Raw genomic sequence first — 22,014 nt, forward strand, 5'->3', positions numbered from 1 at the left:
GTAGGAAAAGGATAGAGGGGCCACAGAGCTATGAAGAGGGTAGAGGGGTCTCAGAGGCAGGAAAGGGATAGAGGGGCCACAGAGCTATGAAGAGGGTAGAGGGGTCTCAGAGGCAGGAAAGGGGTACAGGGGCCACAGAGCTATGAAGAGGGTAGAGGGGTCTCAGAGGTAGGAAAGGGATAGAGGGGCCACAGAGCTAGAAAAAGGGTAGAGGGGTCTCAGAGGTAGGAACGGGGTAGAGAGGCCACAGAGTTAGGAAAAGGGTAGATATATTCCGTAAAAACCTATCGTGTCTCAATTCTACCTTTTCCTCCCAAAGTTGGCAGGCAGGCTTCTCCCCGCCTTCCTCCTTCGACCCCCCAAAAAACAACCCTGCGAAGTTAAGCCGAGAGAGACGCCGACCGGTCCCTGAGCTCACACTGCAAGATTTGAACCCGGCCCCTAGCCTGACGCGCTACCTGCTCCGCCGCGCTGCTTCGACGCACCCTCTTGCCGCCCTGAAAAAGAACAGAAGGTCCCAGTCCTCGCGGTTCTGGATAAAGGGCCGAGTTCTGTGCCAGAGCGAGGATTCGAACCCAGGACGCGGTGCTCTAACCGCTATGCCACCACTGCCTCTGGCAACGGACCGGAGGGCATTTTCCCATGACAGCAGAACCGGGTCAAAATCCTAATAATTTTTAATTGATTTTTATTAATTTTTATTGATTTTAACATATAAATTACAAAATGTACCACAAAACTTATCACTTATACAATCTTTTTAGACTTCCATCAGCACCTCTGATGATCCACCGCTTTAACCACTTCTTGTGCATTTCTTAGCTTTATATTGCCTTTACATCTCTTAACAAATCATCCTTCCCCTTCTCCATTTTTGAAATACTTTCAATAATACTCCTCACAGAACTTCTTGCAACCCTACAAACGTCGTCTGATCTTCACAAATTCCTGTTAGTCATCCTCCATTCTTCAATCGTCGGCAATTCTTCTTGCTTCCATTTTTGGGCCAATAATATTCTTGCTGCTGTTATTGCATATAAAAAGAGCTTACATTCCTTTCGATTTATATCACTCCCCACAATGCCCAGTAAAAATGCTTCTGGTTTCTTTATAAATGTATATTTCAACATTTTTTCCATCTCATTCTATATCATCTCCCAGAATCATTTCACCTTTTTTACATTCCCACCACATGTGAGAAAATGTTCCCTCTTTTTCTTTACATTTCCAACATGGATTACTGACTCAAAATCCTCGATTCCGACCACTTTGCCTCGGCCTCTTCCATTCCCGCTGGGCGCAATCCTTCCCTCGTTTCCTGCCCCCCTGGACATGGGGGGCATGAGAACCGACGAAGAACAGCCCCTTCCCTCTGCCCCCTAATGCCACCTTGCCCCCTGGTGGCACTGACCACACCATTTCGGGGGTGCCAGCGAGCGGCCGGCGGCGCCCGCCTCATTGCAGACGTCCAGCCCCCCTGCCTTGCCGCTCGTCCTCCATGGGGCTCAGGAACCCCTGACTCTTGTACTCAGAGGGCAGGAGGTCCCCCGAGCCCGGCTGGTCCTCCTTGGGCAAGAGGGTCTCTTCGGCGGGGTTGGCCAGGGCCGGAAAGTCCGCCGCGGTGCCAGCGGCCGGGTCCTCTTTGGACGGAGACCTGGGTTCGAGAACGAGGGGTTCCGTGGGGCTGCTGGACTCCAGGGGCTGCACGAAGCCCTGCCGTGTTTGGACCTGGGGAGAAGAAGATTGGGGTTCGGGGTGAGCCGGGCGTAAATTGCACCCGTGCCCAGAAGCATAGCAAGGTCAGGGGGTACCGGGTGCGAATTTATTTTTGTCACACCCCCCCCACACATTGCAATTTTCAGGAACGTTGACCAGAGTTACTGAGATTTTCTTTTTCGGCCGCGAGTGCAAATCCGGCGGTGATCATGCAAATTTTGCGATCGGCGGGCAGATTTTCACGACAGTGACCGCGCCAGTCACATAAAACCGCGCGCCAGGGATGCAAGCGTCGCCCGCCAAGGGGGTGCAAACACTGCCTTGCCGGTGGGGGGGGGGGCGCCAGGCTGATCGCTGGGCGGATTTGCCCGACCAGTGGGCAGATTTTCACGATGACAATTGTGCCAATCGTGAAAATACACCCGGGTTTGCTAGTGCCGCCACACCGATCCGCCTGGGGGGATTGTGTCACCCCTCCTAGGCATGACACCCGGGGCGATTGCACCCCCCTCCCGCTGCCCACAGCTGTGTCTCGCACCCGTGTCCCCTCTCCTGACCCAGGCGGGCATCTCATCCCAGAGGGCAGAGAGAGAGAGCCTCAGCCATCAAGAGCTCTCCTCCCCATTCCAGAGATGCAGTTTGAACCCGGACCGATTGTTCCCATTTCGCAGAGACTCACCTGCCCCGGCTCCGATCCGGCGAGGATCTTGACGGCTTCCGTGTCGGCCGGGTCTGGCAAGGGCGGGCACAGAACTTCCTTCACCCTGTGGCAGGAGAGGGAAGAAGGAGGAAAGAGGTTCTTCTGGAGCTTTGCCCTTTGCAGGAAAGCGGAGCTCTGTGTCCAGATAGACTGTGCCTGGAGCTGGAGGCTCCATCAGGATGTAAGAAAAACCAAAGGGGACCCGTTTTTAGGAAAAAGTGTTTCGTGAAAGCGGCATGCGGGATTCGAACACAGGAGCGACTCTCTCCGTTTTCCGGTGACTAGGATTCGAACGTGTTTACTGCCTCCGACGGAGGAGGAGAACACACAGCCATCCTGGCTATAATAGTCATCCTTAGCCCTTTCCTCCTCCATGAATTGGCCCGGTCCTTTTTCGAAGCTATTCGAGGTTGGCAGCCCCTTGTGGCAGGGAGTTCCGCAGGTTAACAGCAAAGTTGAAACAGGCCGGTTTGCCTATATGCAGAGGTGGTGCCACCCCCAGGGCTTAGGAACAGCAGCGCCAGGGGGGGTGGTGGTTTTAGGGGGCGAGATTATTATTTTTTTGCAAATTCCTTCAGCGAGGCGTCTTAGAAATATGTTTTGGGGTGTGTAAGGGATTCAAATCTGCTTTTATTTCGGGGGCTTGTTATTTCTCTTGCCAGGCAAAAAAGCACAGAAACCGCCTTAGGGGAAAAAACCCCCCAGGATTTTGATTTCTGCAAGGCTGAATTATAAGAACGGCAAATATTAACATCACCGCAATGTTGGTTTTTTTCCTGATTTCGGAGCCATTTCGCTCACATCCCTAAACATTTTGCGAATCTTTGCCTTTTTGCCCATGTGCTGTATTTATTTCCCCCCTAATTTGAGCTATAAAATGGTGATTTTTCAAAATGAGAGGACCCCTAAACATTATTTTTTTAAGCAAAAAAAGAACTACAGATTACCAAAATGCACGGAACTAAAATACTATTTTTTGAAATTGCGGCACAGCTTTTAAGCACCCCTGATTTGGGGAGATTTGGAAACTGGGAGGAAATGCATGCGGCGTCTATGTTGCCAGGAAAGCCCCCCCAATATATTTTCCAAGCTTTTCCTGCACCCCACCTCTTTTTGCAAATGTGGACGGCGCTGGCGGCAACCAAGGCCCCTCCGACGAGACCCAGAAGGAGGAAGCTGAGCGTCAGAGTCGTCTTCTTGGAATCTGGTAGGGAGACAGAGGAGGAATTATTAAAAAAACACAAAATTCTAGGAAGGGACCCCATGCGGTCATCTAGCCCAACCCTCTTTTGCTTGAACCCTTGGCCTTGAGATTAGGGTTATGGGAGGAAGAGCAGGAAGGAGGAGGAGGAGGTGGAAGAAGAGGACAGTCTATCACCGGCACCCAAAGAGGAGACATTTCACAGGGGGGTTGCAGAGACGCGCCGCACCTGCGGGGCGGGTTCGAAAGGCGACAAGGTTTCGGCAGCGGCCGTCGCTCCCGACGGTCAAAACCTCGAATCCGACCCAGTAAGTGGTGTTGGCCTGCAGGTCTGAGATGGTGAAGTGAGTCTCAGAAGCGCTGACCTCGTAAGCTACAGGCGGAAAAATGAAAATAATGGTTTATATAGAAAGTGGGAATAGGAAGCCAACAGTACAATAAACTGAAAAGGGATTCAACCAAAAACGAAGGTTATGATATACGAAAAATACTAATATCGGTTGGAAAAAGGAGCCGCAAAAACAGCTAAATATATAGCAAAAACAGACCTCAGCGTAACACTTAAAACGGAGCACGTTTGGCTTCCGAAAATAGGTCGCAAACCGGAACACTTGCTTCCGGGTTTGCAGTGTTTGGGTTCCAAGTTGTTTGAATACCAAGGCGTTTGAGAACCAAGGGACCCCTGTATTTGATAAAGAATTAAAGGAGCAATTGACGGAAATCAAAGCCTCACCCAGGGAGAAGAACTTCACTTGCGAATTTACAAATTATTATATGTCTTAATGTGAATTAAAGTTAATTATTGTAGCTGCATTATAAGGGATTCTATCGAGAATGTATTTGGTTTTCTGCAACAGTCTGGAGGCTGAATTAAAAGGATGCACGGCACAAAATTTAGAATTGGCTATGTATTTGAATTGGCTAATATAATATGGCGCATATTGGATATTTGTAATTGGGAAGTAATAAAAATTACTTAACAACAAAAAGAAAAACAACCCCAGTGAAAACAGTTTGGTTTAATCGGTGCGACCAAACAGGTGAACTTGATCCAAAGTCCGGTTTACACACTGGAGAGTCGGAAGGGACCCCATGGGGTCATCCAGCCCAACCCGCTGCAAGGCAGGAATCGAAGTACCCATGACAGATGGCACCCCCTTGCCTCTTAACCTGCCACCTTTGCCACCCCCTTTGAGCACCCCCATCTCGCGGCTCGGCGGCTCAGCAGGGCTCCAGGCGCATTTCGCACCCGGGTCTCCCGCCGCAACCAAACTTACTGGCTATTTCCTCGCCTCGCTCGTCGTGCCAGCAGAGGACGTATTTCTGGAAGGCGCCGGGGCAGCCGGCGAGGAGGGCAGGGGGGTGCCAGCGGATGTCGGCAGAGGTGGGCGTTGGCATGGCCACATCTGGGCGCACGGGGTCTTCGGAAGGCTCTAAAATAGAGGGGAAGAGGGAGTCAGGGGAGGGTGGGATAAAGAGGGCAGGATCCCAGCTTCCAACAAAATATTTGTTGTTGTTGTTGTCGTTTAGTCCTTTGGTCGTGTCCGCCTCTTGGTGACCCCCTGGACCAGAGCATGCCAGGCCCTCCTGTCTTCCACTGCCTCCCTCATGCTGGTCACTTCAAGAACACTGTCCCACCATCTTGTCCTCTGCTGTCCCCTTCTCCTTTTTCCAGTCGTGATCTATGGAAGTGAGAGCTGGACCATCAAGAAGGCTGATCGCCGAAGAATGGATGCTTTTGAATTGTGGCGCTGGAGGAGACTCTTGAGAGTCCCATGGACTGCAAGAAGATCCAACCTCTCCATTCTGAAGGAAATCAGCCCTGAGTGCTCACTGGAAGGACAGATCCTGAAGCTGAGGCTCCAAGACTTTGGCCATGAGAAGAGAAGACTCCCTGGAAAAGACCCTGATGCTGGGAAAGATGGAGGGCACAAGGAGAAGGGGACGACAGAGGACGAGATGGTGGGACAGTGTTCTCGAAGCTACCAGCATGAGTTTGACCAAACTGCGGGAGGCAGCGGAAGACAGGAGTGCCAGGCGTGCTCTGGTCCAGGGGGTCACCAAGAGGCGGACGCCACTAAACGACTCAACAACAACAAAGCATTTTGGTGGGTGAGGGGAAGGGACAAATTGCCTATAAACGCAGACTTCGATCGCCCATAGACGCACCGCTCCTGTGGAAGAGGCGCACGAGGCCCAGCGTCGACCAGGCGTTTTCGTCCGGGTCCCATCCGTGGACCGCCAAGCGGGTGCAAACATCTGGCTCCAGGACCCCTGAAAAATGAGGACACAGTCAGGGATTCGGAGAATATCTGAAGGGCCTAAAATCTTGTGTGACTGCGGAAATGGATAAAAGCCCCCCCATCCAAACAACGACCACCATCAGCGCAGCGAAGAAAAAAACATTCATTTTAATTTTCATCCTGTACAATACTGCCTTAATTATTTTATACTACAGTGCATTGGTGGTTGCTTTTGTTTTGTGGATCGATGGTCTCACTGGATAGTAAAATTCACGTTCGATGGCTGTTTTTAAAAGTCTGGAAGGGATTAACCCGTTTTGCATGACTTGCGATGGGAAAGCAGCGCGCCTTGGTTTTGGAACGCTTTGGTTTTGGAATGGATTAAGTTTGAGAACCAAGGCACCACGGTAAGAATAATAATAATATCCCTAAATGCTCCCATTTTAGGGGAGTCAGTCCTGAAGAATCAGAGCCCAAGGATGGCAATCTGTTAATCCCCACAGCTGTCTGGTCTAGCGATGAGCAGCATCCCATAATATTCCATTTAGCAGAATCAGCAGGGTCACTGCACTCCCTTTGCAGAGTTTCCCGGGAATCAGTTCCCCTCAATTTCTCCGTGACGCTGACATCTTCTGACGGAGTCGGGCTCATCTTATGAAACACATTTATTCTGGCTCTTTGCAAAACAGATTTGCAAAAGAAAAACCGGGGCTGGCTGGACTTTTATACTGTATTATTTTAGGCTTGAACCCCCTTTTAAAAAAAAAAAAAAAAAAAAAAAATTCATTTAGACACACCTGTCCAGACATGCGTTTTAATCTGAGCATGGCTATTAACGGCTGCTCTTTGCTCAGAAGTTCCGCTTTCCGTGTCAAAATTAACCGGTAAGCTCAGAAATCAAGAAGAAGAGAACATTAAGCGGGAACGGGAAAAGTTTATTAATTTATCTACGAGACCGCAGGTTGAAACGTTAGCAGGATTTGAACCACACTTGTAAAGTGACAGATAATTTAGAATAAAGTATTGATTATGCAGTTGTAAATATTATCATTTGGGATCCATGGAAAGGAAGGGGGGGGGGGAGTCGGACGGTTCAGAGTGATCTCAATATTTGCATTTTGAATTGTTTTTGTTGCATGTATATATTCTTCAAAAAAATAAAAAGAAGAAGCAGTTCAGATTTCCGCTCGTTCTGAACTCCTGCCTTTTCAGCGATCATTTCAACATTTGCTCTTATATTTTGTATAAACAGCTGACAGGGTTTTGAAAAAGGATATTGATTCTGCTAAACAACCAGCCTGCTAAGCATGGAGCAGGAACTCCATTAAAGAAAAAGGAAGGCGAACCTAGCCCCTTTCCCCTTCTTTTCTCATCCATCCAACTCCCCCTGTAGTGTCATTCAGATCGATTTTTACATCGGATGAAAGCCATTTGTGGTTTTGAGAGTTTGTGCAGTGGTTTATCTGTTCTTATTTTTCAAAAGAAACACAAATAAGAGGCCAGTGGAAGAGAACCTGCCTGACCAGCTGGTCTCGTTGACCTCTTGGTTGTCGCCGTCCTCGCAGGACCTTCCTGGGTCCTTTTCGAAGCAGATGACCTCGTGCTTCGTCCCCCAAGTCACTGAGAAGTTCTTGCCGGACTGGATGACCTCCTGGAAGGTGGGACCGACTGGGGACAGAATAATAATAACAATATTAATAATAATTATAATTATACCCCACCCATCTGGCTGGGTTTCCCCAGCCACTCTGGGCGTCTCCAAATAGAACCTTTAAAACACGATAAAACATCAAACATTGAAAACTTCCCTAAACTGGGCTGCCTTCAGATCTCTTCTAAAAGTCAGGTAGTTGTTTATTTCTTTGGCATCTGACAGAAGGTTTTCCACAGGGCGGGAGCCACCACCAAGAAGACCCTCTGCCTGGTTCCCTGTAATCTCGCAGGGAGGGAACCGCCAGAAGGCCCTCGGGAGATGGACCCCGGTGTCCGGGGTGGAGACGCTCCTTTAGGTCTACTGGGCCATTTAGGGCTTTCAAGGTCAGCACCAACACTTTGAATTGTGCTCAGAAGCATCCTGGGAGCCAATGTAGGTCTTTCAGGACCGGTGTTATATGGTCTTGGTGGCCACTCCCAGTCCCCAGTCTGGCTGCTGCATTCTGGATTAGTTGTAGTTTCCGGGTCACCTTCCAAGGCAGCCCCACGTAAAGCGCATGGCAGTAGTCCAAGCGGGAGAGAACCAGAGCATGCACCACTCTGGCCAGACACTCTGTGGGCAGGGAGGGTCTCATCCTGCATCCCAGATGGAGCTGCTCTGGACACAGAACTGACCTGCACCTCCATGGACAGCGAGCGGTGAGTCCAAAATGACCCCCAGGCTGCGCACCTGGTCCTTTGGGGGGCACAGTTGCCCCATTCAGGACCAGGGAGTCCCCCACACCTGCCCGCCTCCCGCCTCCTGTCCCCCCAAAACAGTCCTTCTGTCTTTTCAGGATTCAACCTCAATCCATTATATTGCCATCCAATCGCCTCCAGACACTCACACCGGACCTTCACCGGTTCTGATTTAAAAGAGATGGGGGAGAGGATGGAGCCTTGAGATGGGGTCAGAAACAGGCAGAGGAACCAGACGACGGGAGGCGGTTCTCCCCTCTGGGTCTGGCTTCCAGAATAGGAAAGCAAAACAGTAAAGATGTAACAAATTAAGAAGAGGCCGGCAGGCAACTGGGTCAGACCAGCAACCTCACAGGGGCCGAATAACCGATAGAAACCTAGGAATCGCGGTAGACTGCTCCTGCAGCTGGAGGCTCTGTAAGAACCGTCTCTCGCTGCGGCTGGCCAGAATGCTCCCGAGTCGTGCCAATGGCCAGGGGTGATGGCGGTGGGTGGCCACGGGTCAGATCATGACCTCCCGCAACCCTGGCATTTGGGACGTTTGGGAACACGGGCGGAGTCGGCTGCCAATCACCCGCAATCCCCGTTTTGCCGGGCGAAGCTTTTGCCTCTGCAATTCCATCTGCCGTGAAGCGAAGACTGACAGCTGTCTGATTCAATCGCCGCGCAAATTCTAGCAGTGATCCCTTAATTTTAGCAGGCGTTGCCTTAAAGGTTCCCTGGGGGAAATGGTTTTATTCCGGATAAGAATCATATTACGAATCGTTAGGCGACAGCAACGACCCCCACAAAACAGGAGACACAAAATCAGAAGTTCCCAATTTTTCTGGGGTCGCTGCCTGTTCAGTAAACCCACCTCCAGCCCAAACCACCCTATTAAAAAAAACATTATTCAGAATTATTGTTTGCAATGAAGATAATGAGGAGCTGAGATACGAGCAGTGGAGGAAAAACAGAAATGATGTTAGGATGGAGTTACGGAACAAGGAACATGCAGCAATTAAGGAAAACGACAAAAAACATCAGTGCAAGAGAGGTGGGAAATCCAAAAACATATAAGTGAACAATATATTGCATGTAAAGTAAACTTGTTAAAAACCTAATAGAAACTTTTAGAAGACATCTGAAGGCTGCCCTGTTTAGGGAAGCTTTTAATGTTTGATGTATTACTGTATTTTAATATTGGGTTGGAAGCCACCCAGAGTGGCTGGGGAAGCCCAGACAGATGGGTGGGGTATAAATAATAAACGATTATTATTATTACTAATAAAAATTAATAATAATAAAAGCAAGACAATGGTGTCGATAAGGGGCGATTAATTAATTGCACATTTATTCAAAACTGATGGACTCGAATCGGTGGCGCCAGCTTTCCAAAGAGCGATTGGCACCTCCAGTTCCCCTCTAGGGATACCCTGTGGGGTTTGCTTTCTTCCTCATCCCTCCCTGTTGCTTTCTCCTCGTGTGCCGCAGACAGTAGCCCTCTGGTTTTCAGGGACAAACCTGCGTCTTGCTCCGCCGGGAGCCTGCAAAAGGAGGCCGGGGACTGGCTGGCCCCATTGTCGGCTTGCAGGGAGATGTTGTACTCGGCCCCCGACAGAAAGGTTTGGAAGGAAGTCACGTTTATCTTCTCAAATATGGTCTCCGGTTCGTCCAGGCAGAAGCAGGGAAGCAGGGCAAACGTCAAGCCGTAGCTCACCTCCCCATGTTCCCGGCTGGGCTTCTGCAACAGAGGAAAGTCAGGGTTATGGGCCAGATATTTTGCCACAACGTCCCTGCGGGGCGGGCCGGAAACGCAGGATGAAAAACAAGCTGTTTATGTTAGCCAGATTTAACATGTTTCCCTCGCTGATAGTGAGAGGAAGATATTTCGCTCTCCCAGAACCAGAGTAGTAAACAGGAACCTGAGCGTATTTTATTTTCTTGCAATTTTGGCATTTATGCCAGAAGACAAGTATTAGAGGCCTTACCACTCAGTAGGCTGAATTCTACGCTACCAACGTTTCAGGAGCTGCTTTCGGACAGGAATGATCAAATTATTCTAATAGTGGCTGGATTTTTGAGTGCAGAAAGACTGGGCCATTATAAAGAGATTGAGTGGTTCTTAATTGATCAGTGATGTGGTTGTGTTGTGTTGTATTATTTATGCAAACTGATTTCCTCTGGAGTTAAAGATCTGACTGGGACAAACCTCGTTATGCGGAGCTCGTATTTTGCCACCATTTGTATACCGTGTCTGTTTGATAATGTGTGGTTTGCTATGTCTAATAAAGGATATTTGATGCTTTTCATCCTTGCTGCTGTCAAGAGATTGGCTCTTGCTGCCAGTCCGTGTAGACAATCTCAGCAGTCTGATGGAGTTACAAGCTTGGCAGATCAGGGGAAAGCCGTGGGCATAGATTATCTTGAAATCCCATTAAATTCTGGCAGAGAAGCTGGCAAAATGTGCGTTGAACGACAGATTTGTAGCCGGTTGACTGACTGAACCCAAAGAGTACAGTTGCCCCCATTCAGGACCAGGGAGTCCCACCCTGTCCCCCCAAAAAACAGGACTTGTCTTGTCAGGATTCAACCTCCATCTGTTAGCAGCCATCCATCCTCCAACCGCCAGACCCCACCTGGAATCCTGTGTCCATTTCTGGGTACCACAATTTAAGAAGGATGCTGAGAAGCTGGAAGGTGGACAGAGGAGGGCGAATGTGAGATTCAAGGGTCTGGAATCCAAGCCGGATGAGGAACGGTCGAAGGAGCTGGGGACGTTTAGCCCGGAAAAGAGGAAGAGGTCAGGGAACCAGAGGTCAGAAGTGGCCAGCCCCTTTTACCTACCTCCCATTCCAGGGTCACCTTCCTCTTGCCATTTTCCATGAGAGGCTCTGCGCTGCAACTGAGTTCTGGGCTCTTGAGGAGTTCTGGAAGGGGCAAAACACATTTCATTGGCATCGCCACATGCTTCTGGGCTCCCTGCTACCCAGGGCCAGATTTTGGTTTGATGTGGCCCTCGGCTCCTGAAGGTAACGGGGCCCCTTCTATGTCCAGCTGTCCTTTGTCCACAACAAATTGCCACTTTTTTTTTTGGTGTTGAATAGATGCAAGATGGTCACTGATGGACCTAACAGATATCTCGAGCCATTTGCACATCACGAAATATGCATTTTATCAAAATCATTGTTGAAGAGGAGAAGTCTCTTAAATATAATTAAGAAGTATATTAACAGCGAAATAATTACAAAGCTCTAACTTAAAATGATTTTTGATTCAAGGACTCTATAGGGCATGGGTAGGCAAACTAAGGCCTGGGGGCCGGATCTGGCCCAATTACCTTCTCAATCCAGCCTGCAGACGGTCAGGAATCAGCATGTTTTTACATGAGTAGAATGTGTCCTTTTATTGAAAATGTGTCTCTGGGTTATTTGTGGGGCATAGGAATTTGTTCATCCCTCTGCAAAAAAAATATACTCCGGCCCCCCACAAGGTCTAAGGGACAGTGGACCGGCCCCCTGCTGCAAATGTTTGCTGACCCCTGCCATAGGGGCTCTTGGATACCCCATAAGGGAAAAAGAGCAGGTTTTTTTCCTTATAACAAGACCATGCAAAGATGTCCTCTATTTCCTAAATAGCTCATCGCAAAAATCCGCCTAGTCCAGCCTCACGTTTCTCACATTGCATATTACACCTGGAGATTGCAGAAACTACAAGCTGAAACGTTTTGGAGCCTGAGCTCGCTTGGTTCCCTCTTCCCTCCTCATCCCTCTTTCCTTTTGTGTTGTCTTTGGTTTCCTCCTACCAATAGGGAACCCACTTATGGACTCTATAGGGGCTCTTGGATACCCCATAAGGGAAAAGGAGCAGTTTTTTCCTTATAACAGCTGGGTGAAGCAGCAAACTCACCGGCCGGAACGAAGACAGACGGGCTCCAGTCGCTCCAGTCGCTGTAAGGGCTGGAGGTCCGATATCGGACTTGCACTTCGTACGGAGCGTTCCCTTCCACGGGGCACCTGACTGGAGGAAGCAGCAGAGATAGGAGTCAAACCGCAAACGGAAACCACGTTGCCGTTTACTCGATCCCAGCATTGAGAGCAGAGTGCGGGGAACCCGTTTTTGTAAAAATTATGTTAAATCTGTGGCCGGTTTGGTAAAATTTGTTGGTGTTTATTTGTAACTTTGCATTTGCAAAACCAATAAAAACGGTTTCGTAAAAAAACAAAGAAACATAAAACGAAGAAACATCCTCGAGTCCAAATTGCCCGCCGGAGAAATCTTACCTGCGATGATTTCCCTGTTTTTGTGCTCCCTGTGAGTTTTGCAGTTCCCCTAAAAGCGAGACAGACGAGGTTTAGGAAAGGTGTGGTCTCCGCTGCCCCCCCAGTCCGTCCCCTCCAACATTTCTCTGAAGAAAATATGGACATCCTATTCTCCCCATCAGGAGGTTTCTCCTGAATTTCAAGGTGACGGATTTTCCACCGAAACCAGAACTCTTTTTCTGCTTTGGGACTTATGGATAGACAGTTAGAAAAGGATGGTGGAAGTTTGCTGCGAATTAAAACATTCGCAGGAGTAGAATAAATTGAGTACAGTTTGGTTCCCAAATGCTCAAAACCTGGAAGTGAGTGTTCTGGTTTTCGAACGTTTTTCATAAGCTGAACGTCCAATGCGGTTGTCGGCTATTATTTCTGGGCCACTTGCACCAATCAGAAGCCGTGCCTCGGTTTCCAAACATTTCTGAAGTCAAACGGACTTCCAGATCGGATAAAATTTGGTGCTTTTGTTATTGCTATTTATTTTGTGTTTTGGAGGCTTTTTCGGTTAACTTGTCCTTTCACAACCAAGGAATCGACATTCCTTGCTGTTTCCTAAGAAGTGGCCGGCAAGGAAAGAATTTAAACCGGATTGGTGACCTTTTCCTTCGAAATTATAGGAAGGGCTAAGGCCCATGAATAATAATAATAGTTTAACGGTCCTAAAGAAGCCAGATTATCTTCCCCCAGGGCCAGGGCTTTTTCAGTGATGGCTCTGCCCTGGTGGGCCTGTAAGACAGAGCTATTCCGCCTGGCCTCCAATTTGAATTAGCCTGATCCTTTATTCCTTTTCCCCCTTTCCTTTTCTATGAAGAAACCCTTTCTGGGACCCCACATTTAACTCTTCCTGGTCTTCTGGCTGGCCCTAGCAGGACCAACGTGGCCAGTGATCCTTTGATGTCTACTGACTGGGGTCCCTCCTCCAAATGACCCCTGTATTTTAGAATTTTATTGACACTGATGCTGTATTTTATGCTGTTTTTAAATCACATTTTAATCAATGTTTTATATTTGCTGTTAGCTGCCCTGAGCCCGGTTTTTAAACCGGGAAGGGCAGGGTATAAATAAGAATTGATGATGATGATGATGATGCCAGCATCACCAAATCCTTATTTTCAGGACTCTGCTGTGGCCCTCGATTCGCAGGACAGGACGAGCGCCCACCTTAATGCCCACCAAGACCAAGGCATCCCCAGATCTGAGTTTCCTGCGGGTTGGGCTGGATGACCCCCCGGTGTCCCCGACTCTACCATTCTATTATCCGCATCATATGCAGGAAGCTTACGTAAGACTTATGTGGGCGTCTGCGTTTAAATTCCCGCTAGGAACCCCCTTGATCCCGTTAGATTTGACGCCGTAATCCCAGCTCTGCAGAAGCCCCGGCTGCCATCGGACGCTTGCAAGTCCGGGTTATTTATTTCTCAACCTCCCCCCCCCCGTTTATTTATTTCTCTCTCACACACACAAACTACGTTTGTTTTGCAACAGCTGCAGAACAGCTGGCCGGGGGGGGTTGCGTCACCCTTTGCGCCCCGTGCCCTTTACATAACAGGGAGATTTCAAGCAGCTGTTTGGGGGCGGCATTAGCGAGGCTGCCAACTCCAGATTCCTCAGAGCTCCGGAATCGCAGAATTGTTGGGCAGGGAGGGGCACCCACAGGTCATCCATCCCAACCCGCAGCAGGGCAGGAATCTTTCACCCAACAAGGGGCACAAACCCACGACCAGAGAGCAGGGCCAGATTTCGGTCTGATGCGGCCCTCCGCTCCTGAAGGTAACGGGGCCCTTTCTATGTCCAGCTGTCCTTTGTCCACAACAAATGGTCGCTGTTTTTCGTGTTGAATAGATGCTAAATCAGGCATAGGCAAATTCGGCCCTCCAGATGTTTTGGGACTACAGTTCCCATCATCCCTGACCACTGGTCCTGTTAGCTAGGGATGATGGGAGTTGTAGTCCCAAAACATCTGGAGTGCCAAGTTTGGCCATGCCTGCTAGATGGTCATTGATGGACCTCAGAGGTATCTCAAGCCATTTGCGCATGTTGCCCTGCAACCAGTCCATGCAGAATGTCGGCACCCTATATATAGAAAGGAGCAAAGCAGGGATATTTGAGGGAGCAGACGGGGCCCATGACATCAGAGGAGCCGACACAACACAAAACACGGTTGCTGGATGTAGGTTTTATTTCATTTGTTTTTTATCTTATACTTTATCCAGGTTTTTTCCCCTTTTAATTTTTGGGGGCCCCCAAGAGAGTGGGGCCCTAAACTAGAGCTTGTTTAGCTTATTCATAAATCCGGCACTGGGAGCCTCCGGCTCTGCTGACTGAGAGAGGCCCTTCAATCCTTACCTTGGGCAATATTGTTTTGGGGGACAGGAGGCGGGCAGGTGTGGGGGACTCCCTGGTCCTGAATGGGGCAAACTGTGCCCCCGAAGGACCAGGTGTGCAGTCTGGGAGTCATTTTGGACTTAGCGCTGTCCATTGAGGCGCAGGTCAGTTCTGTGTCCAGAGCAGCTCCATCTGGGATGCAGGATGAGACCCCACCTGCCCGCAGACTGTGTGGCCAGAGTGGTGCCTGCTCTGGTTATCTCCCGCTTGGACTACTGCCATGCGCTCTCCGTGGGGCTACCTTGGAAGGTGACCCGGAAACTGCAACTAATCCAGAATGCGGCAGCCAGACTGGGGACTGGGAGTGGAGACCACTTAACACCGGTCCTGAAAGACCTACATTGGCTCCCAGGACGTTTCTGAACACAATTCAAAGGGTTGGTGCTGACCTTGAAAGCCCTTAATGGCCCAGTAGACCTGAAGGAGCGTCTCCACCCCCATTGTTCAGCCCGGACACTGAGGTCCAGCTCCAAGGGTCTTCTGGCAGTTCCCTCCCTGCGAGAAGTGAAGTTACAGGGAAGCAGGCAGAGGGCCTTCTCAGTGGTGGCGCCCACCCTGTGGAAACCCTCTCACCAGATGTCAAGGAAATAAACAACTATCTGACTTTTAGAAGACATCTGAAGGCAGCCCTGTTTAGGGAAGTTTTTAATGTGTGGTGTTTTATTGTGTTTTTAAGGTTCTGTTGTGAGCCACCCAGAGTGGCTGTGGAAATCCAGCCAAATGGGCGGGGTATAAATAATTATCATAATATTATTATTCTTCTATCCCGGAACCCAAATTTAAAGACACCCTCTCCTTGGCTTCTGGTCTCGATGGCCAACTTACCGCGGTCCAGTTGGCGTGTGCTGCTGTCCGCATCCTGACTTGATTTTCCCGGGAGGAAGCGCAGCAGTTGTGGGTTTCATTCCACGTTAGGTTCATGTGGCGTCTTGACCTTGAAAATTTGATTTCTGTGGGTGCTTCGAGCCTGACTGCAATGAGATGGTGGAGGCTGAGAGCAAAAGCTCCTAGAATCACAGAATTGCTGAAAGGGACCACTAAAGTCATCTAGTCCAACCCTCTGCCATGCCCAAATCTCAACCCGTGGTCGCCCATCCAAATTCCGGCGGTCGAAGTCGCGGGTTCGAGTCCTGCCCTCCGGAGGAGCTGCAGAAAACAAGCTCGCTCCCTCTCCGGTGAGATATTTGGCTCTCATATCCATAGCTGTCAACTTACAGATTTGAAAATAAGGGACCAGCAGCCTCAAAAATAAGGGATCAGCAGCCAAAATAAGGGATTTTCAGAGCGCAGGTATGTTCACCTTCTGAGCCCCTCCGAGCCAAAGGCAGAAAGCCCAGCCAGCAGCCAAACGAAGCCTCAAGCGGTGGTTCCCACAGCGCAGCAACCCGGCAAAGGGGATGCAGCAAGGAAAACCACCGTCACCTCTCCGCTGGGAAGCGCTGAGCAAAGGCGAGTCCCCAGGCAACGCGGCCGATTTGATGGGCACAAGGCATGCAAGCTCCACCCCCCAGTCGTTCTCAGACTCCTTATTGGGTGAGCAACGCAGCCAAGCAACACAGTTGGAGCCTCCCTCCTCCCTGGCCGACATGGAGGGAGGGAGAGGAGCTGCTTCCTTTGAAACCCGGGAAATTTAAGGGACATCATCAATAAGGGACAGCAGCGGGACACGGCGCTGGGATAAGGGACTTTCTCGCCAAATAAGGGACGGTTGACAGCTATGCTCATATCGCCTCTTTTGCATGCTGTATATCCCCAGCTCATAGAAACATAGGGATGTCGATTGGGAAGGAACCCCCAAAGTCCTCTATCCCTCCCCACTTGCTGTTTCCAGCCTACCGGCTTGGTTGATCACCAGGGTGAGGTTGTTCGACCGCAGAGGAGGAAGACCTTCGCCAACCCGGCTCTCCACCCAGACGGTGACCTTCACCTCCATGTAGACGTGCTCCCGTTTCAGAAACAGGGAGGTGGCGTTCCCGGTCTCGAAAGCGGCGTGTCTTTCGCCAGGAGGGTGGTCAGGGTACCTGCGGGGAAGGAGGGCGGATCTTTGACCAGCCAGCAAACAGGAAAGGGAAAAGAGTGCGTGTCGGCAGCCTGAGAAAGGCAGAAATCCAACCGGTGAAGCTATAATTCCTACTCAGGGTGGATAAAAATCAATGAATTTTTTAAAAGTAATTTTTGTTAAATTTAAATTGGATTTTTACATTTGAAATCCAGTTTTTTAAATTTACATCGATTTTTAAAATTCAAATCGATTTTTAAAATTCAAATAGATTTTTAAAATTCAAATCGATTTTTTAAATTCAAATCGATTTTTAAAATAAAATGCTTTCGGAGGGAAAAGGCTATTCATCAGAAAATAAGGATTTGTTTTAAGTTTTTCATGTGTGCTAAAACTCAGTTTTTTTAAAGAAACTGTTTAACCACATCAGTTAACAAACATGGATACATATGTTATAACCTTATTGTTTTAGTTAAATAAATTGTTGCAATTGTTATTAAGGAAATGATTATTTCCCGCCTCCGAATAAAGTGCTCCAACACTCCGCTGTCCAAATTCCCCCTGGATTTCCTGCCCCTTGTGCCCCCTTTGCTCACCAAAGATGGAGGGTGTAGATGGCCCCCATCCGGCCCCCGGCCTCCCAGCTGCAGTTGGGGCGACACTCTTCTGTCCCGCAGCAGCAGGCCTTGAAGCACTTCAGATTTTGGGGGGCTCCATCGTCACCTGGGCAGCACAAAAGAGAACCACATTTCTACCCTGAAAATAGGGACGTCCTATTCCATCCCCTCCAACGTTTCTCCCCTGAAAATAGGGACGTCCTATTCCATCCCCTCCAACGTTTCTCCCCTGGAAATAGGGACGTCCTATTCCATCCCCTCCAACGTTTCTCTCCTGAAAAGAGGGACGTCCTATTCCATCCCCTCCAACGTTTCCCCCCTGAAAATAGGGACGTCCTATTCCATCCCCTCCAACATTTCTCCCCCGAATATAGGGACGTCCTATTCCATCCCCTCCAACGTTTCTCCCCTGGAAAGAGGGATGTCCTATTCCATCCCCTCCAACGTTTCTCCCCTGAAAAGAGGGACATCCTATTCCATCCCCTCCAACGTTTCTCCCCTGAAAATAGGGATGTCCTATTCCATCCCCTCCAACGTTTCTCCTGTGAAAATAGGGACGTCCTAAGGAAAAGTGGGAAATTGCAGGATCACATCAGAAACTAGGACGGCTTCTGTAAATCCAGAACTGGAAAATCGGGATATTGGGAGGGTTTGCGATTGAGCAAAGCGAATCTTCTTCCTCTTCTTCACTAAATTTATATACTGCCCCCTATACCTGGGGGTCCCAGGGCGTTTCACAGAACAAAACCAAGATATAGAAACCACAAAATACCTAATGAAAATAAAGACAGCAACCTAACAGGCCCCTTCACAAAAACCACATTTTAAAAAGACAGAAGATATCAACCTTGCCCCGCCTCCGAGATAATCCTGTGCGGTTCACGAGAGAGTTTGTGCGGCGCAGAACCTGCCGCCTCCCTGTTTCTGTGCGCAATTTCCTTTGCGCTGACTTCAGGGGGGAAAAGCACCACTTCCTCGACTCTCTCTTGTTCTCCTGACCTATTTACTTGCAAAAATGTGCACAACCGAGGTGCAAAATGGAATTTATTGCGTAGGAAAAAATTTCTCTTCGTAACATGCATTATTGTTTTGTTATACTGTTGATTGACCATATTCTAATCAATAAAGCATTAAATGCTGATGGAAAGAAATAAGAAGTTTCTGAACTGTCTCCCAGGGCAGCCCCACAAATAATGCGTTGCAGTAGTCTAACTTGGAGGTTTCCAGAGCATAAATTACAGAACTTAGGCTCTCCCGATAATGGCCACCGGATGAAGCAGATGGAAGGGAATTTATATTTGGGGTTTTTTTATGGTTTATCTGCCCAGTTCAAGATTTTTGCAAACTGCTTGGCGGCTGCATCGCCTTTTCTTAAACAACCCGCCGGCATTTAAATTCTTGCTCGGTAAATAAAAAGCAGAATGGGTTTTAAGAATGGTCTTGGTAGATTTTTACGAGCGGAATCGTGGGCGTGTCTACGGGCGAAATGAGTAATTTGAGATGTTTTTATGGGAAGTGATTCATAAATATAATTACAATGACGAAATTAATGACTAAGGGTAGTCTTTTCCTTCAAAGGCCATATTTCCCTTCGATTCTCGACTGTGCAGCCTGCTGTTGTAGGTTGTTGAGTTTGCGTGACCCCTGTGTATTGTTGTTGTTTAGTCGTTTAGTGGTGTCCGCCTCTTTGTGACCCCCTGGACCAGAGCACGCCAGGCACTTCTGTCCTCCACTGCCTCCCGCAGTTTGGTCAAACTCATGCTGGGAGCTTCCAGAACACTGTCCCACCATCCCCTCCAACGTTTCCCCCCTGAAAATAGGGACGTCCTATTCCATCCCCTTCAACGTTTCTCCCCTGAAAAGAGGGACGTCCTATTCCATCCCCTCCAACGTTTCTCCCCTGAAAATAGGGACGTCCTACTCCATCCCCTCCAACGTTTCCCCCCTGAAAATAGGGACGTCCTATTCCATCCCCTCCAACGTTTCTCCCCTGAAAATAGGGACGTCCTATTCCATCCCCTCCAACGTTTCTCCCCTGAAAATAGGGACGTCCTATTCCATCCCCTCCAACGTTTCTCCCCTGAAAATAGGGACGTCCTATTCCATCCCCTCCAACGTTTCTCCCCTGAAAATAGGGACGTCCTATTCCATCCCCTCCAACGTTTCTCCCCTGAAAAGAGGGACGTCCTATTCCATCCCCTCCAACGTTTCTCCCCTGAAAATAGGGACGTCCTATTCCATCCCCTCCAACGTTTCTCCCCTGAAAATAGGGACGTCCTATTCCATCCCCTCCAACGTTTCTCCCCTGAAAATAGGGACGTCCTATTCCATCCCCTCCAACGTTTCTCCCCTGAAAATAGGGACGTCCTATTCCATCCCCTCCAACGTTTCCAGAGGTCCAGAGAGATGAAATCTCACGGTCGCGTTCGAGGCAACCCTGATTTCCGTCTCTCCAGCAAATCAGCCACAGATTTACCGGTCGATCCCAATCTCCTCTCTGGCCGTCGCTGATTTAGAAACTGCGGCAGGAAGCACCTTATCATGTCTTCCTGGGCAGGGGTGATAACTTACCGCCTGACCCCCATGCCACGGCGAACCACAGGGCCACGGCCACCAGCCACGGCTGCCTGGGGGGGCCCCTTCCTCTCCAAAGGGCCCTCGGGTGTGGCATCTCTCCAGGGGGCCCGACACGGATGCAGGGCTCTGATCAGCAGCCGCTCCTGCAAGGGGAACCCAAAGTCACTTTAGGGATGGAGACCCCTTGCTTTTTTGAGTCCCCCCTCCTCTGTTTCGCTTTCCTTTCAAGATCTCACCCCTCTCTCTTTCCCCCCTGGCACCCAGATTGCGCCGACGCTGCAAAACCGGCGCAGAAATGAGGTCTTCCCGCAAGGGCCGGCCCAGGTGCTTCTGGGAAACCCGCAAGCGGGGCACGGGAAAATAAAAACGAAAAATGAAAGAAAGCTCTGCAGTGTGGTTTTCGTTTAAGGAGGCGGCACAGATATTTTTAGAGCTCAAGGGGAGAGGGGGAACCTGGCTTTAAATATATATATATACCGTACTTTTCTGTGTATAATACTAGGTGTTTTTATGCAGCTACCATGTCAAAAATGGGGAGTGAGGAGAGCAGGCTTTGGCGACACGTGCGAGTGGCGCAGGTGAGTGATTTCAGGGGGCAATCCTGCCCAAGAAAAGCACAACAACTTTGCAGGATTTCCTCCCCGTTTTCTTCATTTTGAGTCCCCCCAAATAGGGGCTGTCTTATACACCAGGTGTGTGTTATACACGGAAAAATACGGTATATATCAATTTATTCGTTTGGTTTTCCAGATTAAAATTTTACAGTATTTAACACCAGCTAAACTGGCCGAAAGGGATGCAGGTGGTGCTGTGGTCCAAACCACAGAGCCTAGGACTTGCCGATCAGAAGGTCGACGGTTCGAATCCCCGCAATGACGGGGTGAGCTCCCGTTGCTCGGTCCCTGCTCCTGCCCACCTAGCAGTTCGAAAGCACATCAAAGTGCAAGTAGATAAATAGGTACCGCTCCGGCGGGAAGGTAAACGGCGTTTCCGTGCGCTGCTCTGGTTCGCCAGAAGCGGCTTAGTCCTGCTGGCCACATGACCCGGAAGCTGGACGCCGGCTCCCTCGGCCAATAAAGTGAGATGAGCGCCGCAACCCCAGAGTCGGCCACGACTGGACCTAATGGTCAGGGGTCCCTTTAAATTGGACAAAATGTACAAGACAAGAACCAGGCAGTGTTGGGAATTGTAAAGAAAGGGAAGGTTTATTCTACCACATGCGGTGGACTTACAAAGAGGTAAAGGCTTTCTGGGAAATGGTATATAATGAGCTAAAGAAAATCTTTAAAAATACTTTTGTGGAAAAACCAGAAGCCTTTTTACAGTGGGTGGAGAGATACAAGTTTGTGTGTCAGATACCTGGCTGTATTCCCCCTGGCCCTGATTTTAAAAATAAAATTATACTGATAACAGAAGATTGGCTCTGGCTGATTCCTCCAGCCCAAGTGTGGATAGACTGGATAGACTAGGCTTGAAGCTTGAGGCCTGAATGAGCCACTAGGGCTTACAGCCACTTATACCAAGTATTTATTTTTTAAAAAGGGAAAAGGCAGCGTATTTCCACAAAAGCAAAGGGATCGTGTCCCTTTTTTGGGGGGGGGAAGGGTACCTGGGTGGCTGTTCTCCCCCAGCGCGCCTCTCCTCGCGAGAAAGCCGAAGAACAGAACGCAGGAAAGGAATCGACTCCACTCCTACCTTCTCGTTCGAAGCAAGAGAGAGACTTCCTCCGAGCCGAACGCTCAAACTCTCGCCGAGCAAAAACCACATCCCTCTTTGAAATGTTATCTGCCTCGCATCCAGGCTTCAGCTTCTTCCGGCGGCTCCTCCTGTCTCCCTGAGACAGTGCCGTGCAGTGGTTAGAGCGCAGGACGAGGATCTGGGAGAGCA

The 22,014-nt window shown here is 49.4% G+C and overlaps 1 protein-coding gene across 1 annotated transcript in view; it reads right to left on the reverse strand.

Annotated features, from left to right (window-relative positions):
• Positions 1-686: 686 nt before the first annotated feature.
• IL12RB1 (interleukin 12 receptor subunit beta 1) overlaps positions 687-22,014 on the reverse strand; it is a gene marked incomplete at its 5' end in the record, with an annotated part of 25,865 nt that continues 4,537 nt past the window's right edge. The window contains 15 exons of the mRNA XM_083483499.1: positions 687-1,728; positions 2,396-2,480; positions 3,524-3,620; positions 3,847-3,990; positions 4,895-5,050; positions 5,787-5,891; positions 7,375-7,528; positions 9,755-9,974; positions 11,078-11,160; positions 12,140-12,250; positions 12,514-12,562; positions 15,760-15,905; positions 16,771-16,955; positions 17,530-17,656; positions 21,823-21,961. Of these exons, the coding sequence (XP_083339625.1) occupies positions 3,969-3,990; positions 4,895-5,050; positions 5,787-5,891; positions 7,375-7,528; positions 9,755-9,974; positions 11,078-11,160; positions 12,140-12,250; positions 12,514-12,562; positions 15,760-15,905; positions 16,771-16,955; positions 17,530-17,656; positions 21,823-21,961 (1,497 nt within the window). The 3' untranslated portion in view covers positions 687-1,728; positions 2,396-2,480; positions 3,524-3,620; positions 3,847-3,968. The remainder of the gene's footprint in view (positions 1,729-2,395; positions 2,481-3,523; positions 3,621-3,846; positions 3,991-4,894; positions 5,051-5,786; positions 5,892-7,374; positions 7,529-9,754; positions 9,975-11,077; positions 11,161-12,139; positions 12,251-12,513; positions 12,563-15,759; positions 15,906-16,770; positions 16,956-17,529; positions 17,657-21,822; positions 21,962-22,014) is intronic.

This window comes from Podarcis liolepis (genome assembly GCF_965112155.1).
Source record: "Podarcis liolepis genome assembly, chromosome: 18".
In the NCBI taxonomy this organism is placed as follows: Eukaryota; Metazoa; Chordata; class Lepidosauria; order Squamata; family Lacertidae; genus Podarcis; species Podarcis liolepis.